We start from the raw sequence: 21,677 nt of genomic DNA, 5'->3' as shown, positions 1-21,677 counted from the left end.
GCCTGAAGAATTCGCCGCCCGCCTTAGAGGAGTCCTACAACGTTTTGAAACAGCCGGCCTCAAGGTCAAACGGGAGAAGTGCCTCCTGGGCGTGGATCGGGTGGAATTCCTGGGGTTCTCCATCGATGCCCAGGGGGTCCATCCCTCCGACGCCAAGCTGCGTGCCATCAGAGATGCTCCAGCGCCCACCAACAAGCAAGAACTCCAGGCCTTCCTCGGCCTCCTAAACTTTTATCATGCTTTTCTCCCCCACAAGGCAGAGGTGGCCGAACCCCTGCACCGGCTTCTAGACAAGAACCGACCCTGGGCGTGGGGCCGCCAGCACGCTAAAGCCTTCCAGGATATCAAGGGCCTCCTGATGTCCAACTCCGTCCTTGCCCATTTTGACGAGACCCTGCCCTTGGTCCTTGCATGCGACGCATCCCCTTATGGCGTGGGGGCAGTTCTGGGCCACCAACTCCCTGATGGGACCGAAGTCCCTATTGCGTACTACTCGCGGACTCTCTCGTCGGCGGAGCGGAACTACACCCAAATCGACAAAGAAGGGTTGGCAGTCGTGGCCGGCGTCAAAAAATTTCATGATTACATCTACGGCCGGCCCTTTACCCTCTATACGGACCACAAACCCCTCTTGGGCCTCTTTGCATCGGACTGGCAGACCCCTCAGGTGTTGTCCCCACGGGTCCTCCGTTGGTCCATTTTTCTAGCCGGCTACACCTACACCCTAGTGCATCGCCCGGGCAAGGCAATGGGCCATGCTGACGCCCTGAGCCGCTTGCCCTTGCCTGACGTGGATCCTGATCCAGCTCCGGTTCATCAGATCCTACTGATGGACATGCTTCCGGACAGGCCATTGCTCGCCCGCGACGTTGCTGCCCGCTCTGCTCGTGATCCAGTCCTCTCCCGTGTCTTGGACTGGGTGGGGAGGGGGTGGCCCAAGGGCTCGACTGGGCCGGAATTTACTCCGTTTGCAGCCCGGAAAGATGAACTATCCACCCACAAAGGCTGCCTACTATGGGGCAACAGAGTCGTCATCCCCAAACCCTTGCAAGACCAAGTGCTTAGAGTCCTGCACGAGGCACACCCGGGCATAGTCCGCATGAAGGCTCTCGCACGGAGCTATGTCTGGTGGCCCGGCCTCGATGCAGAAATTGAGGCTTGGGTTAAAAGGTGCCCGACATGCCAGGTGTCAAGGCCTGACCCCCCACGTGGCCCAGTGCAACCATGGGAATCCACCAAACCCCCCTGGTCAAGACTGCATATGGACTTTGCTGGCCCCTTCCATGGGCGGACTCTACTCATACTAGTGGATTCATACTCCAAGTGGTTGGAGGTGGTCCAGGTGCCCTCGCCATCATCACAGGCGACCATCACAGCTCTGAGGGCCATCTTTGCAACCCACGGGTTGCCGGAGACCATCGTCACCGACAACGGCACAGCATTCATGTCCGCAGTGTTCCAGGACTTCTTGGCCAGGAACCTCATCAGGCACATTCGCTCTGCCCCGTTTCATCCAGCCACCAACGGCCAGGCAGAGCGGATGGTGCGCACGGCAAAGGAGGCCTTGAACTGTCTGGGCCCCTCAGACTGGCCCAAAGACTTGGCGTGTTTCCTAATGGCCTACCGGACCACACCCACCGCCTCCACAGGTCACAGTCCAGTCGAACTCCTCATGGGCCGCCGCATCACCACCCTGCTGGACAAGCTGCACCCTGACCGAGCCCCAGACAGGCGACCGGCGCCGGAACACCTTAAAGCCCCCAGAGGGTTCTACCCAGGTGAGACAGTGTGGGCACGGAACTATGCCACCACTGGCCCCACCTGGCTCCCTGGAAAGGTGGACCACGTCACCGGACCGGTCTCCTATGCAGTGACCTTGGAGGGTGGACATCTCCTGAGGCGACACATCGACCAACTCCGTGGTCGCCTGCCTGCCGGGGAGCCAAGGTCAGAGGCTCCAGATCCGGACAACTTAAGTCCCCGTGAGCCTGACACAGAACAGGGTTCCGTGGAGCCCGCTTCGGCCCAGCAGGAGGAGACCCCCGACCGCGCAGCTGAACCCAGGTCTCCCGGGGCCGCCGTCCCAGATGTCTCCAGCTCTGCAGCCGCGGAACCACCAACCGAGTCGGAACGCCCAGTCCCCTCGGAGCTCCGACGCTCGACACGAGACCGCCGCCCTCCGGCATATCTCCAGGACTATGTCACCTGATAGCTAGAACTATGGGGGGAGGGGTGTTGTGTCCTAGGTTCAAATGGAGGGAACTGTTACTTTTGGAGGGAAGCTGAACAAGCCAAGCTTGTACTCCACACCAGGGTTCCAGAGAAGGCCTAAGCGTGCCCAATCAGGGGAAGGATTGAAACATAAGTAGCCAATCAACATCTAGGCTCATACTGTACCCTGATAGGCCCTTAGGCCTCTGTAAATAGCCAATCCATGTACATAGTTAAGGTCCAATCAGAAGGGGGCAAGAATTGTATAAAGGAGCGGGAGGTTTGAATAGAGCTCAGTCTGTGTTGGTGTTCCTGAAGTAAAGCTTGCTGAAATCACTCTCCGACTCTGGTCTCTTACTGCGCCGACCCCAGTACTTTACACAGATCATAGTGATGCCACTTTAATCCAAATCTCCAGAAGGCCCTCTCCCAGCAGGTATGAAGAAGCTAAATAGCAAGAATGAACTGTGTGTCACACTATGAAGAGCACTTTAGTGTCCATGGAGCACAACAGAATCACCATAAAAATAAAGCTTATGGAAACGAGTGGCACAGAAGGCAAAATATGGTGAAACTTGCTTGATGATACTGAAGTTTCACACACCTTACAGAATTTAATTATATTTTTATCATGCCCATCCTTCAAGCAGGTCACAGAACCAAGCATACAGCTCCCAAAATGCTTTTCTCATAATAACCTGTAAAATATGTTTGATGCCACAGGACTCTAATTTTGTTCTACTGCTTCAGGCCAACATGGCTGCCCACTTGGACCAGTCTGTAATATACTTCAGGCTTTCAGCCCGTACATAGCCAAAGGTCATCCTGTAGGGTGTTTGTTTTAGCAGGGACCTGCAACAAAACCCAACTCTGCAGTCACAGAAGTTCTCAAGAAGACTGTGCCCTAATGACCCTTTCAGCAGCCTATCCAGTTCCAGCATTACTGTATTACAGCAGTTTCTACCACACTTTTGCAGCACTTTGATTCTGTAATATATGCATACTGCTTTGAGGCAGCTGTTAGTTGTTTTATTGCCATCTCAAGAATCCGTGAGACTTAGTTAGGTCAAAGACAAAGAGATAAGTGGTTGTTGTTTGGTAGCCCATATTTAAGAAGCTTCACCCCAGACAGGGCAGCTAAGAGCCACTCAGGTAAAAATTGCTACTGTCCTCCCTCACACCCCTTAAAGGCAACCCCAAAAGCATATAAAAACAACTCACAGTGCATGCCTGCCTGCCTGCCTGCCTTTATGAGCCTGAAAATCTCGGTCCTTCTACAACCCTACCTTAATTTGGGGTGCCCTTCTGTCCCCACAACACAATAATAAAATTTGACTGGGAGTAAGAATAAGGTGAGGACCCAGGCCTTGTGCTTGGGCTAAAGGTATGTGTCACATATGTTCAAAAGGAGCAGTGGTAATTTTTTCCTCTGGGAAAGTGAGTACAATATCATTGCCAAAGGGGAAGCTGTGGAACAAATGCCACCCTTAATGATAGGATGAATATAACTGACTAAGCAGTACAGACTGGTAAACAGGAGCTGGCCTAAAACCACCTGTGGTGTCTAGGGAGTAGAGTTCTTGGCCCCCAAGCAGTCTGGAAGTATCCCTCTGGTGCGGGCAGGCCGTTGTTTTCTCTTTGAAGGACCGAAGCTGGTTGCTGACTTCAAATGCAAATGGAAACTCTTCCATTTCTCTTTGGAACACAGAGTGTACATCATCACTTAGTGAGTCCTCTGATCTCTTATGAAACCATAACATGGCTACATGGCCCATTTCATTTTCTTTCCTGTCATTTTTTTTTCCCCCAGTTCAAAAAGGATATAAATGACACCTACTATGTAGGCGTACTTAGGGATTTTTTTCCCCCAAACTCCTTCCAAACTTTCATTTAGATGTTCTTTTACTAGAATTCCAAAGCTACACAGGGCACATCCAACCACAGGGAAGTACTTTTTGAGTTCCATTGCTTTAAATTGGAGAATTAAGTATGAGTTTGACAGTGCAATCCTAACCAGAACTACTCCATTCTAAATTCATTGGAGTGAAAGGGATTTAAAATGCAGGGACCTTGGTGGGGTATAATGCCGTACAGTCCACCTTCTAAAGCAGCCATTTCCTCCAGGGGAACTAGGGTTGCCAACCTCCAGGTGGGGGCTGGAAATCACTCAGGATTACAATTGTTCTCCTGATGACAGAAATCAGTCTCCCTGGAGATAATGGCTGCTCTGGAAGGTGGAGTCTATGGCATTATGCTGAGGTTGCTTCCCTCTCAAAACCTTGCCCTCCCAGGGCTCCATCCCTAAATTTCCAGGGATTTCTCAGCCTCAATCTGACAACTCTAAGGGGAACTGATCTCTGTAGTTGGGAGATCTGTTGTGATTCCAGGAGATTTCCAGGCCTCACCTGGAGGCTGGCAACTATAGAAGGAGATAAGGAAGCAAGAAAAGAGAAGAGGTTATAGAGGCATGGGAAAGGTTATATATATGACTGTGCAAAAAAGGGTTATATATATGGCTGTGCAAAAAAATTAATCCCCCTTTTGCATTAGTTATATTTGTGTGTAAATTTTATTTTTGGTACCATTGGGAAGTATGTTTCCTGGTATAATATTTTTTGCTTCTCTTCATAGGAGGATTAAACTTGCAGACATTGTATCTTTTTTGATTGGCTCATTACATTTTGTTTGTGATTTATCTATGCTGTCTTTCCTCAGTGATGTCTGCAAGGGAGCTTACAATAGTAAAAATACTAAAAAAAACCCCAGTAAAACAATCACAAGATAAAGGGATTTAATATAACTGTATTATATTAGACTCTAGTGAATGTTGTATTCAAGTGATGTTTATATTATTTTCAATGGGAAGTGTTTTGGCCTTGCATTTAAAGTAGCCCTAGGAGATCCTCAAGGGTGCCACCACAGAACAGGCCCTGGCCTGGATCCTGATGAGCATTTCCATGGGCGTAACTATTTCCGCACATAGACTGATTTTCCTGCCTCCCTCTGGAAGAATCCTGAAATGCATAAAACTGTGTCCCTAAAATCCTGCTGAGTGTATTCTTACTCCAGCACCTCAGGAAAATAAAATAGCAGGATCAGATTCTGAATCTGCAATTTATTTCATTCATTTATATTTGCCTTTCTTCTCAGTGGGGACCCAAAGCAGCTTACACTGTTGTCCCTTCCTCCATTCTGCCCTCAAAAAATAGTCAGATAGGTTAGCCAAAAAGTGTATGTGACTGGGCCAAGGTCACCTAGCAAGCTTCCATGGCAGAATGGGGATCTGAACCTGGGTCTCCCTGATCATCACTGTACAAGTATGGCTCCTGGCTGCTGATATATTTTTGCTTCTCTTCATAGGATTAATATAATTTTAGTCTGAGAGCTCAAATTTATAACTAGGCAATTTCTCCCTGTTTCATTTGGCTCTGAGGAAGGTCTTGATGGAGTCAAAATTTTGTTTCTAAAACTATCATTGTATTGTTGTAACTGCAGTCACTGTAGCTCACAGCATTCTTGTAACTTTTGGGGAGTGCAACTAAAAATCTTCCCCTGAACTGCAAACACAAACAACAGCAGTGCATATATATGCTGCTCACAATGGCAGCAACAAGGTTTCGATGCACAGCCTTGACATTTATTTATTTATTTATTTATTTATTGACTTATATCCCGCCCTTCCCACCGAAGTGGCTCAGGGCGGCTTACAACACAATAAACTCATATAAATTCAGCTTAAAACATTTACATAATAAGGTTAAAACCATAATTAATAAGACATAAAAAGATAAAAACCAGCGGTCTATTAAATGCATTTTAGCTCCATCCAAATTTTTCTCAGTGTCAGTTAGTTGTTGTAGGCCTGCCGGAAGAGGACTGTCTTACAGGCCCTGCGGAACTGCCCTAGGTCCCGCAGGGCCCTCACCTCTTCCGGCAGCTGGTTCCACCAGTAAGGCGCCGTTACCGAGAAGGCCTGATCCCTGGTGGATTTCAGACGGGCCTCCTTTGGCCTGGGGATTACTAACAGGTTTTGTGAACCCGATCGTAGTACTCTCTGGGGAATGTGTGGGGAGAGACGGTCCCTAGGCTAGGCAGGTCCTAGGCCATATAGGACTTTAAAGGTGATGACCAACACCTTGTACTGGACTCGGAATGTTATTGGCAGCCAGTGCAGATCCCGAAGCCCCGACCGAATGTGCTCCCATCTTGGGAGCCCTAATAGCAGCCGGGCAGCTGCATTCTGCACTAACTGCAGCTTCCGGGTCCAGCACAAGGGTAGCCCCATGTAGAGGGCATTACAGTAGTCCAACCTCGAGGTGACCGTGGCATGAATCACTGTTGCTAGGTCGTCGCATTCCAGGAAAGGGGCCAGCTGCCTCGCCCGCCTAAGATGAAAGAATGTGGACTTGGCAGTGGCTGCCATTTGAGCCTCCATTGTCAGTGAAAGCTCCAATAGTACCCCCAGACTTTTGACCCTGCGCGCCGCTATCAACGGTGCGCCGTCAAAAACTGGCAGGGAGATTTCCCCTCCCCGGCCGCAGCGACCCAAGCAAAGGACCTCTGTCTTCGCCGGATTCAGCTTCAGCCCACTCAGCCTAAGCCACCTAGCCACTGCTTGTAATGCCCGGTCCAGATTTTCTGGGGCACAGGCAGGCCGTCCGTCCATAAGTAGATAGAGCTGGGTGTCATCAGCATATTGATGACAACCCAGCCCATACCTTTGGGCAATCTGGGCAAGGGGGCGCATATAGATGTTAAATAACATCGGGGAAAGTACCGCCCCTTGAGGCACTCCGCAATCAAGCGTGTGTCTCCGGGACAGTTCGTCCCCAATCGCCACCCTTTGTCCCCGACCGTCAAGGAAAGAGGAAAGCCATTGCAAGGCTGTCAGAATAACTTTGGGATGAATTTGCAGCAAACTGGTAACCGTTCAACACACGGGATCTTAGCTAGAGAACAGCCACAGGGTCTAAAGAAAGGTAAATGACCTGTTAAAATGGATGAAATAATATTTTTATTCCCAAATGTGATTTGTAACACATTATAGTTGCAGCGGTCCTTGCGAGACAGACAGCAGCTCAATTCACAAGTCTGCCACAAAGCAGATGTTGCACAAATAGCCTCTAGTGAAAACCATCCAGAGGAATGTAATGAAACAAAACAGAGTGTGAATGTTTGGTGACATTTGGGTATTCATCCCTTGTACTAAAATAAATTTATTATCCCATAACTGTGTCTTGATACTCAGACAAGATGGCTGACGTGGTGACAGTTGAGATTCTGAAGTAGCACTCTGCCTTCTGCAGCAAACGAGCCAAGCCAGCAGAAAAGTGGTCTGCATTTGTTAATTGATAATAACTTGTTATTTAATTGCTCTCCAACAATGAAGTTGTGCTCGTGTTGATCAAGTAGCAGGGCAGAACAGATGAAGGGAATCCGTTGACCCAAATCTTGGAGCGTAAGATTCTTTTGTTGTCTTCAGTAGGGTTCTCCTGAGCATTTTGTGTCCATGCATCAACGGCAACTTTGCTATTAACAGCATCTATTTTCCTCGAAGAGGCCCTGTGCTTTGATAGCATTAAACTATGCAGCCAACACAATGAAGCATGCAAGGAAGAATTTTGGAAGAATATGGGCCTTCACATACTTGCACAGGTGGAATTCACCTCCACTTTGGTTCTACTGGGGATGATGTGGAATTTCTCATCCAAAATCCTCACTGCAGTTTTGTTTCTCTCTTGAGTGAATGGAATCTTTAATTCTTTATTCTTATACTTCTGGTTGCCTTGAAGCAATTTTTCCCTATTCAATGTTGTTGTTGTTATTGTTGTTGTTGTTGTTGTTGTTGTCATCGTCATCATCATCGTCATCATCATCATCACCACCACCACCATCATCATCAAGATCTTTACCTTGCCTTTCTGCTGCTATAAGATCACCAAGGCATATTTCAGCATTCTTTTGTGGCTCAGTAGATCAGCATTATATAGATACAGGATGTATGTTATGGCTTGGATCCAGAGATGCACAAGCAGAAATATCAGCAGACTTAGTACTATCCTGCATGTGCAAGATATTTTGCAACACCTAGCACTTCCCTCCCTATATGCTATAGTGCTGAGAACTGGTTGCAAACAAGTCTTGTACAAATGGAAACTAGGGATGGGCCTGAACCAGCTGATGAACTAAAGTTTATCATGATTTTGGCTGGTTCATGGCTTGCAAAGCAATATTCATGAACTGAAGAAAAGCCATGAACTCCACTAATTTTGATGCAGTTTGTGGCAGTTCGAGAAGAGCAGAAAGCAGGGATTTAACCCCTACTTTCTACTCTTCATAAAAAACAGCTGAATTCAGCTGTTGGGTTGAATGGCTCCCAACCATTTCATCCCCTGCTTTCTGCTCACTGTGGCTTTTTGCAGGAAGCGCAAGCAGTGGTTTAAATGGCCGCCTGATTTTTGCTCCCCATGAAAAGCCACAGGGAACAAGGGTTTAATCTCTAAATGGCTCACTAACTGATATGAACTGGTTCAGTAGGTGAACCAGTGTATGGGTTTGTGGTTCAGCCACAAACTGAACTGCAAAAATGTGGTTCATGTCTATGCATAGTGGAAACCCAAGTCGGACAACATCTGATTTAGGGCAAGTGACTACCAAAGTATCTTTCTTGCATTTCTGCTTGTGCAAAAGCTATAGCTCTGAATGTAACCCTGTAGCTATAAAGATCACATTAACTCTAGCAAGGTGAGTACACAACACAAACAACTCTACAAAAAAACACCGCAAAAAGTAGAGAACTGAAATTACCCCTGTTGAAAGAAATTATCTTCTTTTGATGCAATTTCTCCCTGAAATGTTACAATCCATTTCTTCTCTTTTTAGCAATTTGGAATCTGTTTTAAACCAATTCAATTTTGATAAAAGAGAAATTCAAAGAAAGGAAGGGTAGGAAGTTCTGCAAAATTTTAGAATTTCACGGTATAGATGCTCAAAGCCAGACAATATACTTGAACCTATCATCCTGCTACCACATTTTCTTCTTCAAGGAGAAATCAAAAAGAAATGACAGATCCCTCTTATAAATGAGAAACAAGAAGAGTAAGAGGAATCAACGGCTACATATAAAAAAGGGAATTTCAGAAAAAGAAATTCTGCTCTCCATAACACTACCAAAACGGTTGACAATAATTTAAAACTGCAAAAAAGAAAAGAATATACATTTATCCCAAGCACAAAGACATTCCCCATGCATTGATTAAACTCCTATGAAGAAAGGACTGTATAGGTGAGATATGTTAACATCCATCCGGCACCTGAGGTTAGCAGGTCATTTCTGCACTGCTTAACAGAAGACTGATACTGTCAGTTCTTGTTGATCAAGTAGCAGGACCAAACAAATCTTAAGTAAGAGAAAGGAAGAAATGTGCAACAAAATGATTCCATGGCCATGTGTCCTACCCCTTCCCATGTTTCTTCCCCTTGATGGCATTGATCACAGTTTAGGTGCGCAAGTCCAGGAAGTGCCCACAGATATCTTGTCTCCTATAAGGCATCTGCTTTTCCACATGGGAACTCCAAGTCCTGGGTTCCATCCAGTGCTAGTTAATTTGGTGGGAGTTTTATCATTCCCCCCTCCCCATAAACTGGCTTGACTGTATTTATGAAATCAGCTTCTATTGAGTAAGTGCATAGAGAACTGAAGACATGGGATACAATCCTGTGTGTATCAAAGAGCCCCTGAAATAAGTGTGGATACACACACACACACACACACACACACACACACACACACATATATATATATGCCAAAAATGTGTGCTGGATCACAATCGTGGTCCAGGCTTTATCCACCTTGCAAACAATTACACAAAGAGGTGAGATGCAATGATTGGGATTGGAGCAGTGAAAAAGAGGCTATTTGTTCATCCACTTAGTTCTGTTCTTCCAGAAGGCTGTGGTATAATGCCTGGCTGGTGGTAAGAAGCCTAGTTCAAGTTTCCATTTCCCGTCATGCCAGGTGATGAGTCTCTTTTGCCAGCAGAAGCCTTCAAAGGATTTGGAATTGGAGGAAAGATGCAGAGAAGTTTTGTATCCAGCCTGCGTGCCATATGTTGGCAATGGGGATATTGCTTTGGTGGGAACAGGATTATGCAGTAGCGTCTCCAAGTTTAAACAGAAGCTTCCTCATGAGAACATTTGGGGATTTAAAGAGAATAAGGCCAACATCTGCATCACTGCAAATCATTATGGCCAGTTAACTTTTACAAGCCCACTCCAATGTCCACTGAAGTCTGCAGAAAAACCCACCTAGCAATTGACTCCAGTAGGTTCTGGATGAGATCCAATCACATGACATCTGAAGAGAAAGAACAATGGATATGTTTGTAGCAGAAATGCTTTTAGTTGGACGGGAAGAGAATGAAAGAATAAGAGGCAGAACATGTTTATGAGTTGTGTAACATTTTTGCTGAGGATTGTTTTTCCCCTTCCTGTCTCAGGTACCTAACAAAGTTTGGGCATGGCCAGAGGTTCAGGTTTTGGGGCATGAACTGAAAGCCAACAGCCAAAGGGTTCTTGGTCCTCTAGATCTTGGTCCTTTGGCTTTCATCAAGCCAGCCAATGAATTCAGGACTGCCTTGAGATGTGCGCTGGTTAAGATGGATTTTTCTTGGAAGCTGCTTTGGGTCATTTTTAGAAAAGATTTTTAGACAGACAGGCAGACAAACAGCATAAAACAAAAATGGATTGAATGGATTAGGACATCCTCTTTGGTGGGGGCACTAACGATCCAATGAGCATGTCAGCATGCAATGAGAGAAGCAGAAAAGCACAATTTTGTGAATGAGCAGCAGTCATTTGTTACTTGAAAAGAGGGCTTTTTTTCTGGAAAAAGAGGTGCTGGAACTCTCAAGAGGGAAATGAAGGAGAAGCACATGGATGCCCCTCATGAACTTTTAAACATAAGAACATAAGAGAAGCCATGTTGGATCAGGCCAATGGCCCATCCAGTCCAACACTCTGTGTCACACAGTGGCCAATATATATGTGTGTGTGTGTGTGTGTGTGTGTGTGTGTGTGTGTATATATATATATATATATATATATATATATATATATATATATATATATATATATATATATGAAATAAGCAAAGGATGTAGGAACCAAGTGAAACTGCACCTTGCATGAATGATATGGAAAACTTTGCTCCACAGTGTTTCCTGTGGCTCTGGAAGAGGAAGGTGGAGTGATTTTTATCCAATTTTCCCTCTTTACTGTATCTGCTTGTTGCATTTTCTCAACCAACAGAACCAGTTTCTGGGTGATTCCTACACAAACATCTTATGCTCTTGATTCATTGGCACTAAACCCTGGTTTAGATTATCTATAAACACACGCATCCACCACCAACTTTATTCAAACTTGCCATGTTTATGCAATTAGACAGGTGAACTAAGACATTATATAATATTACTATATTCTTGATGCCTTGTTTGATGATTTTATAGTTGTTTCACCACAATATTAAGGGCATTCTTAGCAGGTTAGAACTGAAAATGTGCTGTATGACTATTATAAATAAGTAAACAGGCAAAAATATAGTAAGTGTGAAGAATGAGTATGGCAGCTTATTATTTATTATTTTTATCATATTTTTATCCCACTTCTCTCCTCAATGAGGACCCAAAGGGGCTTAAAAACTTATGTTTTAATACATTTACATAAAATACCATTTAAAAAATGAAAAAAGACAAAAAACAGAGAAGACATCTGGGTTGGTGTCCCACCTCGGTTTCATATAGGTTTAAAAGTCAGAATCCTTCTGGTATTAGCTAGATATAACATGGTGGTGATAAATGTATACTAGTGAGTAGAGCAATATTGTTATAATTTCTCTTTTAAAATAAAACTAGATCATTTGCAATGAGAAAAGTAAATTACTGGGTATTCCAATCCCAGTTCCAATTCCAATAACCTTTCATGCCATAACAATAGCTTACAAATTAATGTATATTAAAAGTGGCAATTATTGCCAATGCTAACGAAATAATGCACTTTCAATCTACTTTTAACAGACTTTGCAATGGGAGTTCTGTGTGAAATGACAAAATCCACTTGTAAATGGTCACTGAAGTGGACTGAAACTGCATTATTTAGTATGTATGAAAGCCCACTTTGATACATTTGAAAGTTCATAAATTAGAGCCCTGTTTATAGGAGTCTCCATCTACATCCCAGCCAATAAAAAGTCAACCTTTTATTAATGTGGGTTTGTGCCAGTACTTTTATTCTTGTTCTCCTTTAGAACAGACACTAGACATGGCTGCATCCCATTTACATTCCTAACTGGCATTAATGAAGTAATCACTAAAATAATACAGAGCATTGTAAGGAGAGGGGGAAGAGACACACCAATCAAAACAGATCAAATGGCATGTCAAAATCATGATGGCAGAATCCAGCAGTGGATATTCCTTTCCAATGCAGACTAGGAAATAAGTTGTTTCCATGCTTATCAATTGTGGTCAGTACTTGGAAGGGAAACTACCAAGGAACACTGCAGAAGAAGGCAATGGCAAAAGACCCCTGCTTCTCACTTGCCTTGAGAACCCCTTCCTGGGGTTGCTATAAGCCAACTTGACAGCACTTTTTACAAACACACAGATCTATGGTGCAGTCTCATTTGGAATACCGTGTGAAGATCTAGTCACCGTATCTCAAAAAGGATATTTCAAGAGGCTGGAAAAGCATAAAGGAGGGCAACCAAGATGATTGAGGGGTTGGAGCACATTCCCTATGAAGAAAAGATGGAGATACTGAGATTTTTCCGTTTAGAAAAGAGAACATTGGGGGAGGGATTGATAGAGGTTTTAAAATTATGTTTGGGTTGGAGAGAGTTGACAATGAAAACTTTTTCTCCCTCTCCCAGAATACTAGAACTCAGACAAATTTAATGAAGTTGATGGACAGTAGCTTCAGGATGGACAAAAGGAAATACTTTACTCCTTTAACTTTTCTTTTCCTGCTTCCTTGATTTGATACTGTTGTTGTTATGCCAATAAGGGTTCTGTGACTGTGACTACTCCTTGAGACATTAAAATGTGGAATTCACTGCCAGAGGATGTAGTGAGGGCTCCAGGTATAGACAGCTTTAAGGGACAGATTAAGGGAGGATAGACCTATCAGTGACTACTACCCACGGTAACTAAAGGAAACCTTCATATTCAGAGGCACTAAATCTCTGAATCCCAGAGCCAAAAAGGCAACATCAGGGGAAGGCTGTGGCCTCTGTGCTCTGCTGATGGCCATGCAGAGTGACTGGTTGCTCACTGTGTGGGACAGGACGCTGGGCTAGATGAAGCACTGATCTGATCTAGCAGTGCTTTTCTTATGCTCTGTAAAGCTAGAGATGGGGAAATGTTTTAAAAGAAAGTTGTTGCAGATTAGTACAATTTACACATTTCCTTTGAATCCATAGCTATGCTTGATCAAATAGATTTGGTTAGGGTTGCCAAGTCCAATTCAAGAAATATCAGGGGACTTTGGGGGTGAAACCAGGAGACATTGGGGTGGAGCAAGGAGCAAGGGTGTGACAAGCATAACTGAACTCCCAAGGGACCTTTTAATTGCCTTTCCTTCATTAGAAATAATTAAAGATAAGGGCACTTTCTTTGGGGGCTCATAGAATTGGACCTCTTGGTCCAATCTTTTTGAAACTTGGAGGGTGTTTTGAGGAGGGTCATCAGATGCTATGCTGCAAATATGGTGCCTCTACCTCAGAGACAGACAGCCCCCCCCCAGAGCCCCAGATACCCTCAGATCAATTCTCCATTATACCCTACGGGAATCATTCTCCATAGGGAATAATGGAGTGCCCAGTGGACATTTCCCTCCCCTCTTTCTGATGATTCTGAAGTGGGGGGAGGGCCTCTGAACCAAAGGGTCCCCTGCCCTCACCTGGGGATTGGCAACCCTAGGTTTGGTAGACTTTTGAAACAATATTAAGCTTGCAAACCTTGTTTACCAGAATCACTGCTGTAACTCCTTTTTCTAACCATCCCCAGTTCTCTGCTACAGATAGTACAGCTATTGTCAGTCTCCATCCCAAATTCTCTCTACCTCATACTACTTCTTACTTTAAAGCAGATTACTAAAATGTAAAGAACTAGACCACATTGGAATGGCTGTGAAAATCTATCCCAAAAGCATAAAGTTTCGCAACTGAGTGATAGATCTACTGTTATCTTCTAATAAGGAGGTAATGTCTCCATATAATCTATATTTTGGAGCACAGGAAGAATTAAAGGATTTCTAGCCTCAGAAAAATAATTACATTCAAAAATCACGTGCTGCAAAGCACTATCTGTCCCATGGTCACATACTCTATCAGAATATAAGATGCTTCCCCTGCAAAATTTTAGAACAATAGTGTCAAACTTACAGCCTTCTGGCCAGAATTGGCCCACCCAGAGCTTTAATCCATCCCATGGCTCTTTCCCCCCCCCCCTTCCTCTCTCCCTCTGTCCTCACCCTTCGAAGCTCCAGGCTGCCAAAATTTCCAGCTCTTTCTGCCATTTCTTTGCCTGTTTCAGCAAGAAGCTCTTCTGGGCTTGCAAAGTTGCAAAGAAAATGCAGAATGATTTTCCACTAAGGTCTCTGCACCCAGACAGACTACACTGGGACTGTTTCTAGCAATAGAACTAGTGCTCTGGGACTGGAATGACAGGGCAGAGTGGAATGTCAGCTCCTGAAAGTAGAAGCAGTGTTCTGGGAATGGAGGCCCTCATTCCATTCCCAGAATGCTTCTGCTACTTTCAATGACTATCTTTCCACTCTGAGGGCTGTCATTCCAGTTTCTAAGTAGTCTATATGGGCCCAGAGACCTTAATGGGAAATCCATTTCACATTTTCTTTGCAACTTTGTGCTTCAATCTATTTCAATGAAGTGGAGCTCAAGTAGTTTCAGTTTCCATTTGTGTGTCAGCTGAAGTTGTTGCTTGTTTGGGTTGTCTCCTTGTAAATAAATGGTTGCTGCTTTGAGCCAGCTTGTCTCTGCTAAATGGACTGAGAATAGGTACCTAAGTGAGTACTCTAACCTGGAAACCCACAGCCAAAGGAGGACATTATATTGGGCAGCCATTGCCACTCAAAGTAGACCAGGGGTGGGGGAGGAGCTTGCAGTGCCCAGCCATTTCATGTTTTCCTAGGCTCAGAGTATTTTATATTTTAATTTATATCTTTTAGTTTCTGCCTGATTAATGTTCTTTTTTTTTTGCTGTTCCTCAGTATAGACATGCCTTTATGTTTGTGCTCCTTAATGCCTTACCATCTAGAACAGGGGTATCAAACTCATTTGTTATGAGGGCCAGATCTGACATAAATAGGACTTTGTTGGGCCAAGTCATGTGTGCCATGTGCTTTTTCTTGATATTTTATTTTTAAAATGACATTGTAAAATCCCTCTGTTTCCCCATCTTTCCATTTTAGGCAGGCATCTTTAAAGGATGGAGGGGAAGGTTTGGGGTTGAGTGTGTCAGTTATCAAAGACTGTTAAATAAACAAAATATCACAAGGATTTTAAGCATGTTTATATTTTAATTTTAAAAATATATCTGTTTTTGTCTGTATCCTTTATAAAGTTTATATCTCTGCTACCTGGCATTACATTTTATGGCCCAACGAAGTCCCATTTATGTCAGATCTGGCCCTCATAACAAATGAGTTTGATACCCCTGTTCTAGATGGTAAGGCATTAAGGAGCACAAACATAAAGGCATGTCTATACTGAGGAATAGCAAAAAAAGAACATTAATCAGGCAGAAACTAAAAGATATAAATTAAAATATAAAATACTCTGAGCCTAGGAAAACATGAAATGGCTGGGCACTGCAAGCTCCTCCCCCACCCCTGGTCTACTTTGAGTGGCAATGGCTGCCCAATATAATTTCCTCCTTTGGCTGTGGGTTTCCAGGTTAGAGTACTCACTTAGGCACCTATTCTCAGTCCATTCAGCAGAGACAAGCTGGCTCAAAGCAGCAACCATTTATTTACAAGGAACAGAAGAACAGTAAAAGGAACAGAAGAACAGTAAAAAAAGAACATTAATCAGGAAGCTGGCCAGATGGAAGAATACCAGCAACCTGAGTAGAACAAGCACACTGTTCTCTACAGTCTCCAGCCTAAACTGAAGACAAGGCTGCTGAGGGGATCTGTAGGCCTCAGGGTTGAGTCCTTGTCCCCAAATGTGACCAACTTCATTTTTCCCATCTGTCCTGACACCACGTCCTTTTGCCAAGCCCTGAAATCAAATATCCTACTTGGAAGCTCTCACTGAAACTGTGCAATTTGACCGTCTTGCCCAGTTGTGGAAGCCTTGCAAAGTGGCATATGAAAGTGGCAAGGCAGCAGTAGAAACAAATTCACAGGAGAAGCCAGCAAAGGGGAAATGCTCACTTGAAAAGCTCCTCCTGTGGATCCAGAGGAGCAAAAAAGGTCATCCAGCCTCCTGGTTTTAAAAGCCCCGGCATGTTCAGCACCAGCACAAAGAAACTAAAAACATATGTAGGTTTTTCTCTCTCTTTCTCTGTCTTTTTGTGCTTGCTGTTCCATTTTGAAAGATTGAAAATGCTGATAGGTTACTCATGAAGGAACAGAATGTTTTCACACCTGTGCCAACTGCGTACCAGTCCAAGATGTTTCATAATTGTGCTTATTTATGGAATCAGAAACAGGTGCCAAGTCAGGTGGGAAAATAAGAGAAGGAGCTGAGGTCATCGTCAGCACTACCAGAGGAGGGGAGTAAAAGATGCTCTTGTCAAATTTCGCGGCAAGGGGAGGTTAGGCGGAAATTATAAAAGGAGATTAGAGACCGTAAAGAGTAACGGGAGTCAGCCCAGGGAGAGCTTCACTTTTTCCCTTCGAAAAGCCAGGGGTAAAGGAAACAAACCATACACCAGAAAAACACAGCCTTACTTTCTCAAAGAGGCTTGCGGAATAACTGAAACAAAGAAAGCCATCTGAAACCCTCCCCAAATGTGGATGAATGCCATGTGACTGCCAGTGAAAAAGCAAACACCCACCTGGATGTCAGCGAAAGGATGGGGGCACCGTCTCGTCTCCACATTTGGGATAGTCTGTCAAATGTTGTCAGAGGAGAAGAAACCCAATGGCCACTGACAGACGTATAATCTCAGTATCCTTTCTGAGTGGCAAGACATTTCTGGGGAGGAAAGAAAGGCCAGAAAGGTGAAACCTTGAAAATACAAAATGATAGAGAGAGAGTGGTCGAGGTTAGAATGTTGGTCTGGGATTGGGGAAACCCATATTCCTGACCTCACTCATGCCATGGAAGCTTGCTGGGTGGCCTTGGGCCAGTCAGTCTCTCGCTGCCTAACCTACCTCACAGGGTTGTTCATAATGAGGATGAAATGGAGAAGGGGAGGAGATTGCAAGCCACTTCCCCAATGGGAGAGAAAAATGAAGTATAAATATTTAAATGAACAAATTGGGAGAAGGAATAGGTTAGAGAGAGATGACAACTGTGCCTGTGACACTGGTCTTACATTTCACATAAATTAGATGCCTCCATTTTGTCCTCCCCAGCCTGAGACATTTTCCTTTCATTTGTAGGAAGGTCTGTGGCTTGGTAGCAGAGCATCTAATTTATTTGCAGAAAATCCCAGACTTCTGCCTTATTCTCCCCCCCAGTTTGCAAGGCAGATAACTGCCTGGTCAGGAAGTGAGCTATGGGAACTCATAGCTTCTGCTTCCATGCACTCCAATTGTCCTGATTGATAGTGTGCATAGAAGAAGTCCCAAGGGATGTGACAGTTCACATAAAATGGGATCAAAGCCTATATAGAAAAACCCAATTATATAAATTCAGAAAAATCCAATGAAAACCACTGAAATAGTAAATCTAAAGAGCAAATCTAAATCTAAAGATCTGGAATGATTCAATATTTTGTGGGTGGATCTGTTAACTGTTTTGGCTGGACAACATCTCTGTCCAGCACATTGCTCCTGAGTTACTCTCATTGCAGTTTTTTCAAACTCATGCTAAAAAAGGTAAGGTAAAGGTAGTCCCCTGTGCAAGCACTGAGTTGTTACCAACCCATGGGGTGACGTCACATCACAACATTCTCTTGGCAGACTTTTTATGGGGTGGTTTGCCATTGCCTTCCCCATTAATCCACACTTTACTCCCAGCAAGCTGGGTAGTCATTTTACCGACCTTGGAAGGATGACTCAACCTTGAACCGGCTACCTGAACCCAGTTTCCGCCGGGATCGAACTCAGGTTGTGAGCAGAGCTTGGACTCGGTGCTACCTGAAGAAATTAAATCAGACACACCAAAATGGTTGTGGAGATGGAAGAACCAGTCCCAAATGTTAAAACAATCATTTCTAAAAAAGATATATTCAGAGATTCATTAACTTTATGAATGAGCATTGTTTGGATCAGATTTACATTAATCCTCTTTGGATCAAATTTTAACTGCCAATAATTTACGGATTTTTTTCCCATAATGCAATATATCAAGTAGGAAAACAATATTTTAAATACAATCTTCTAAGTTTTGGAGGGACAGGACTCAGGATTTATTTCTCTTATAAAATATGATGAAGTATATCAAGAGGATGATATTATCATCAATGCTTTGTATCCAAAGCTCATGATTTGCTGGCAAAAAAGCAATTCTCCCTGCAGAGATGGCCAAAGCAATTTGTGCCAGTTTTCCCCTCCTACTGCAGACCTCTCACATTGCACCAATGGCTGTTTCTGAACCTCACTTGACCATGAAGGGGCATCATTATGGATGGATTGTAGAGGGATAGGGAAGGCAAGAAAATGCCATTCCATGAGTAGAGCTCTGCAGAGAGGGTCTGGAATTCAGCCTTTTAACAACACATGATGATGATGATACTTTTTGTAGCATACATTGAAATCAGTGTCCCTACTCTACACCCTTCCTGTATGTGCTCCTAAAGCACATCCAGTCTTCCTACGCAAGCAGGCATTCACACTCTCTTTCCTGAAAGAAGAACTCTATGCACACAACTCCTTGTGCAAGCAGAGCGACTTTATCTAGGGAAGTCAATATGCAGACCATGCTTTTTGGAACATGTACCACAAATCAATAGCAAAACTGTTTTTGCTGAGTGAGGATTATGAAAACAGTGAAAGAAAAGGAGAGAGCAGTAGAATTGTGGGGGGTTGTTAAAATGGTAATTTAATACTTTGGGCATGATTCCTGGCACACTTTCCAAAATAGCTGACTATCAATGGAATGGGCAATACAATGATCACAATTGTTGTGATCACTGTATTGCCCATTCCATTTAATTCTTGTGTTCAGTTGTTGTGCAAGAGTTGCTTGACTCATGTTGCAAGTTCACAAGAACATGATTCAACCCTCTGATACAAGCATATAATTGAAGAGTTGCAGGCCAAAGGATGAAAATACACGCAGGGAGTGAGGGAGGTGGGGGGGGGGGGGGGGAGAGAGAGATCATCATAGCTGATCTTCCTTCAGGATGTCCATTTTTTGATGATTGTTCTTCTCACAACAGAGTATCAGATGCTGGGGACAGCAACAGGGAAAAGCTGTCACTTTCATGATCTGGATTGTGAAGTTCCAGACACACCACTACAGAAAGAATGTTGGAGTAGATGAACCATAGAACAAAGTTAGAGTCCAGTGGCACATTTAAAACCAACATAGTATTATTAATGGAATAAGCTTCTCCAGATACAATGAAATGGTATGTCTGTATCTGAGGAAGTGTGTGTGCACTTGAACGCTCATACCTTGAATAAAACATTGTTAGTCTTAAAGGTGCCACTAGACTCTAACTTCGTTCTATTCCTTCTGACCAACATGGCTACTCACCTGGAACTAGATGAAACATAGTGTTCTAGCAAAGAAATTACTCTGTGTTCTGTATGTAAAACTAACATGATGAGTCCTAGCGGAGGAGACCACGTCTGTCTAGTCCACACATCCCTCTCAATGCCACCATGCAGTCCTGAGATGAATGTGCTTAACATAAGAGCCATGTAGAATAAACAGCAGATGTTTGAGAGCCACAAGATGTGAACATCAGATGTTTGAGAGAGGGAGGGAGGGACGGAAGGAAGGAAAATAGACACTGCTGGATTAAACCCTGTGGAGGCCCCTAGGCAGTCAAAATCTTGGGTGGGCCCCTTGCAAATTGTCTCAGAGATGGGGCTCCTGCTGCAGCCTGCAGGCACCTTCTCAAAAGCCCCTTTGACAAAACTGCGGGGGAGAGGCAGTGAGAGGCAAACTTGGTGACAACGCCAGCAGCCGCAGCAGGCAAGTTGGGCAAAGAGCGGCTCAGTTGCTGGCTGCACATGCAAGCTTGGAGGGCTGCAAGCAAGGGGAAAACCGGGGGGGTGGGGGAGCCAGCCCAGGGCCCCTAAGGCATGGGACCCATAGGCCATTGCCTACTTGGCCTAATTGTTAATCCAGCCCTGCAAATAGATGGGGAGAGGTGGAAATAAAGCAACTTTAAATGCATTCTCCGAGCTGCTGGCTGGCTTGGCGAAATGATTTAAAGAAACAAATGCCTTCTCCCAGCCAGCTGATGTGGTGGGTGGGGGTTTCAAGAGCCACACAATATGAGTGAAAGAGCCACATGTGGATCCTGAGCTGCAGTTTGGCCACCCCTGGTCTAGTTCAACATCCTGTTCTAAACAGTGGCCAAAGAGTTGCCCTGGAGGGCCATTGAATGGCATAGGACCTCATAGTTTTTAATTGCTAAAGCAAGGTTGATGGATTCAATACCTTTTTGTCCCTTTCCATAAAAAGAAACACACTATCTCACCTCTCAGGCTTTTCCACATGCTTCACTCTCATGACCTCGCTCGGGAATGTACACATTTTATACCTGGACCTGAATCCAGGCAAGGAAAGGGAGCGCAAAAAAGGAGAGGGGGGGAAAAAAACCCTGAAATGTTACCATGTTTGTTTAACATTCTTTAACAAATACATGTTGTGTGGACAAAGACTATGTTTTACAAGTTTTCACATTGCATTCTGAAAGAAGTGTTTTCTTTATAATCTATGTGTCTTTACCTAGGCTGTAGGCCAGATTAAGCAATGTGGTGTAAAGCTCAGGCAGAGGGCCTTTGCTCACAAAGGCACACTTATTTCATGGCTATCTGTAAATGTTGAGCTTACTTTTATAGGCAACGAATCATGTAATGTGCCACTGCTGCAGCTGTACTATGGCTTTACTGCATTTGCTAGCAACGATGAGGGGGGAAAGCACATTCATCTCAGGACTGCACGGTGGCATTGAGAGGGATGTGTGAGATGGGGCCCATTTGATATCGTCCCCCTGCCACAGGGACCAGCAATAATGCCATGAGAAGTAACCATGGTATATGGTGTCCTTTTCTGTTGCTATCAAGCCTTCATTTTTGCTGGCTTCATTTTGAAG

General features: G+C 44.3%; 1 protein-coding gene across 1 annotated transcript in view; it reads left to right on the top strand.

The window, feature by feature from the left end:
• Positions 1–205: 205 nt before the first annotated feature.
• LOC132573224 (uncharacterized) overlaps positions 206–21,677 on the top strand; it is a gene marked incomplete at its 5' end in the record, with an annotated part of 57,753 nt that continues 36,281 nt past the window's right edge. Inside the window, 2 exons of the mRNA XM_060241074.1 lie at positions 206–637; positions 986–1,561. Of these exons, the coding sequence (XP_060097057.1) occupies positions 206–637; positions 986–1,561 (1,008 nt within the window). The remainder of the gene's footprint in view (positions 638–985; positions 1,562–21,677) is intronic.

Source organism: Heteronotia binoei, chromosome 1 (genome assembly GCF_032191835.1).
Source record: "Heteronotia binoei isolate CCM8104 ecotype False Entrance Well chromosome 1, APGP_CSIRO_Hbin_v1, whole genome shotgun sequence".
Lineage (NCBI taxonomy): Eukaryota > Metazoa > Chordata > Lepidosauria > Squamata > Gekkonidae > Heteronotia > Heteronotia binoei.
The sequence above is the reverse complement of the archived record's forward strand: the minus strand, read 5'-3'. Positions and strand labels throughout refer to the sequence as shown.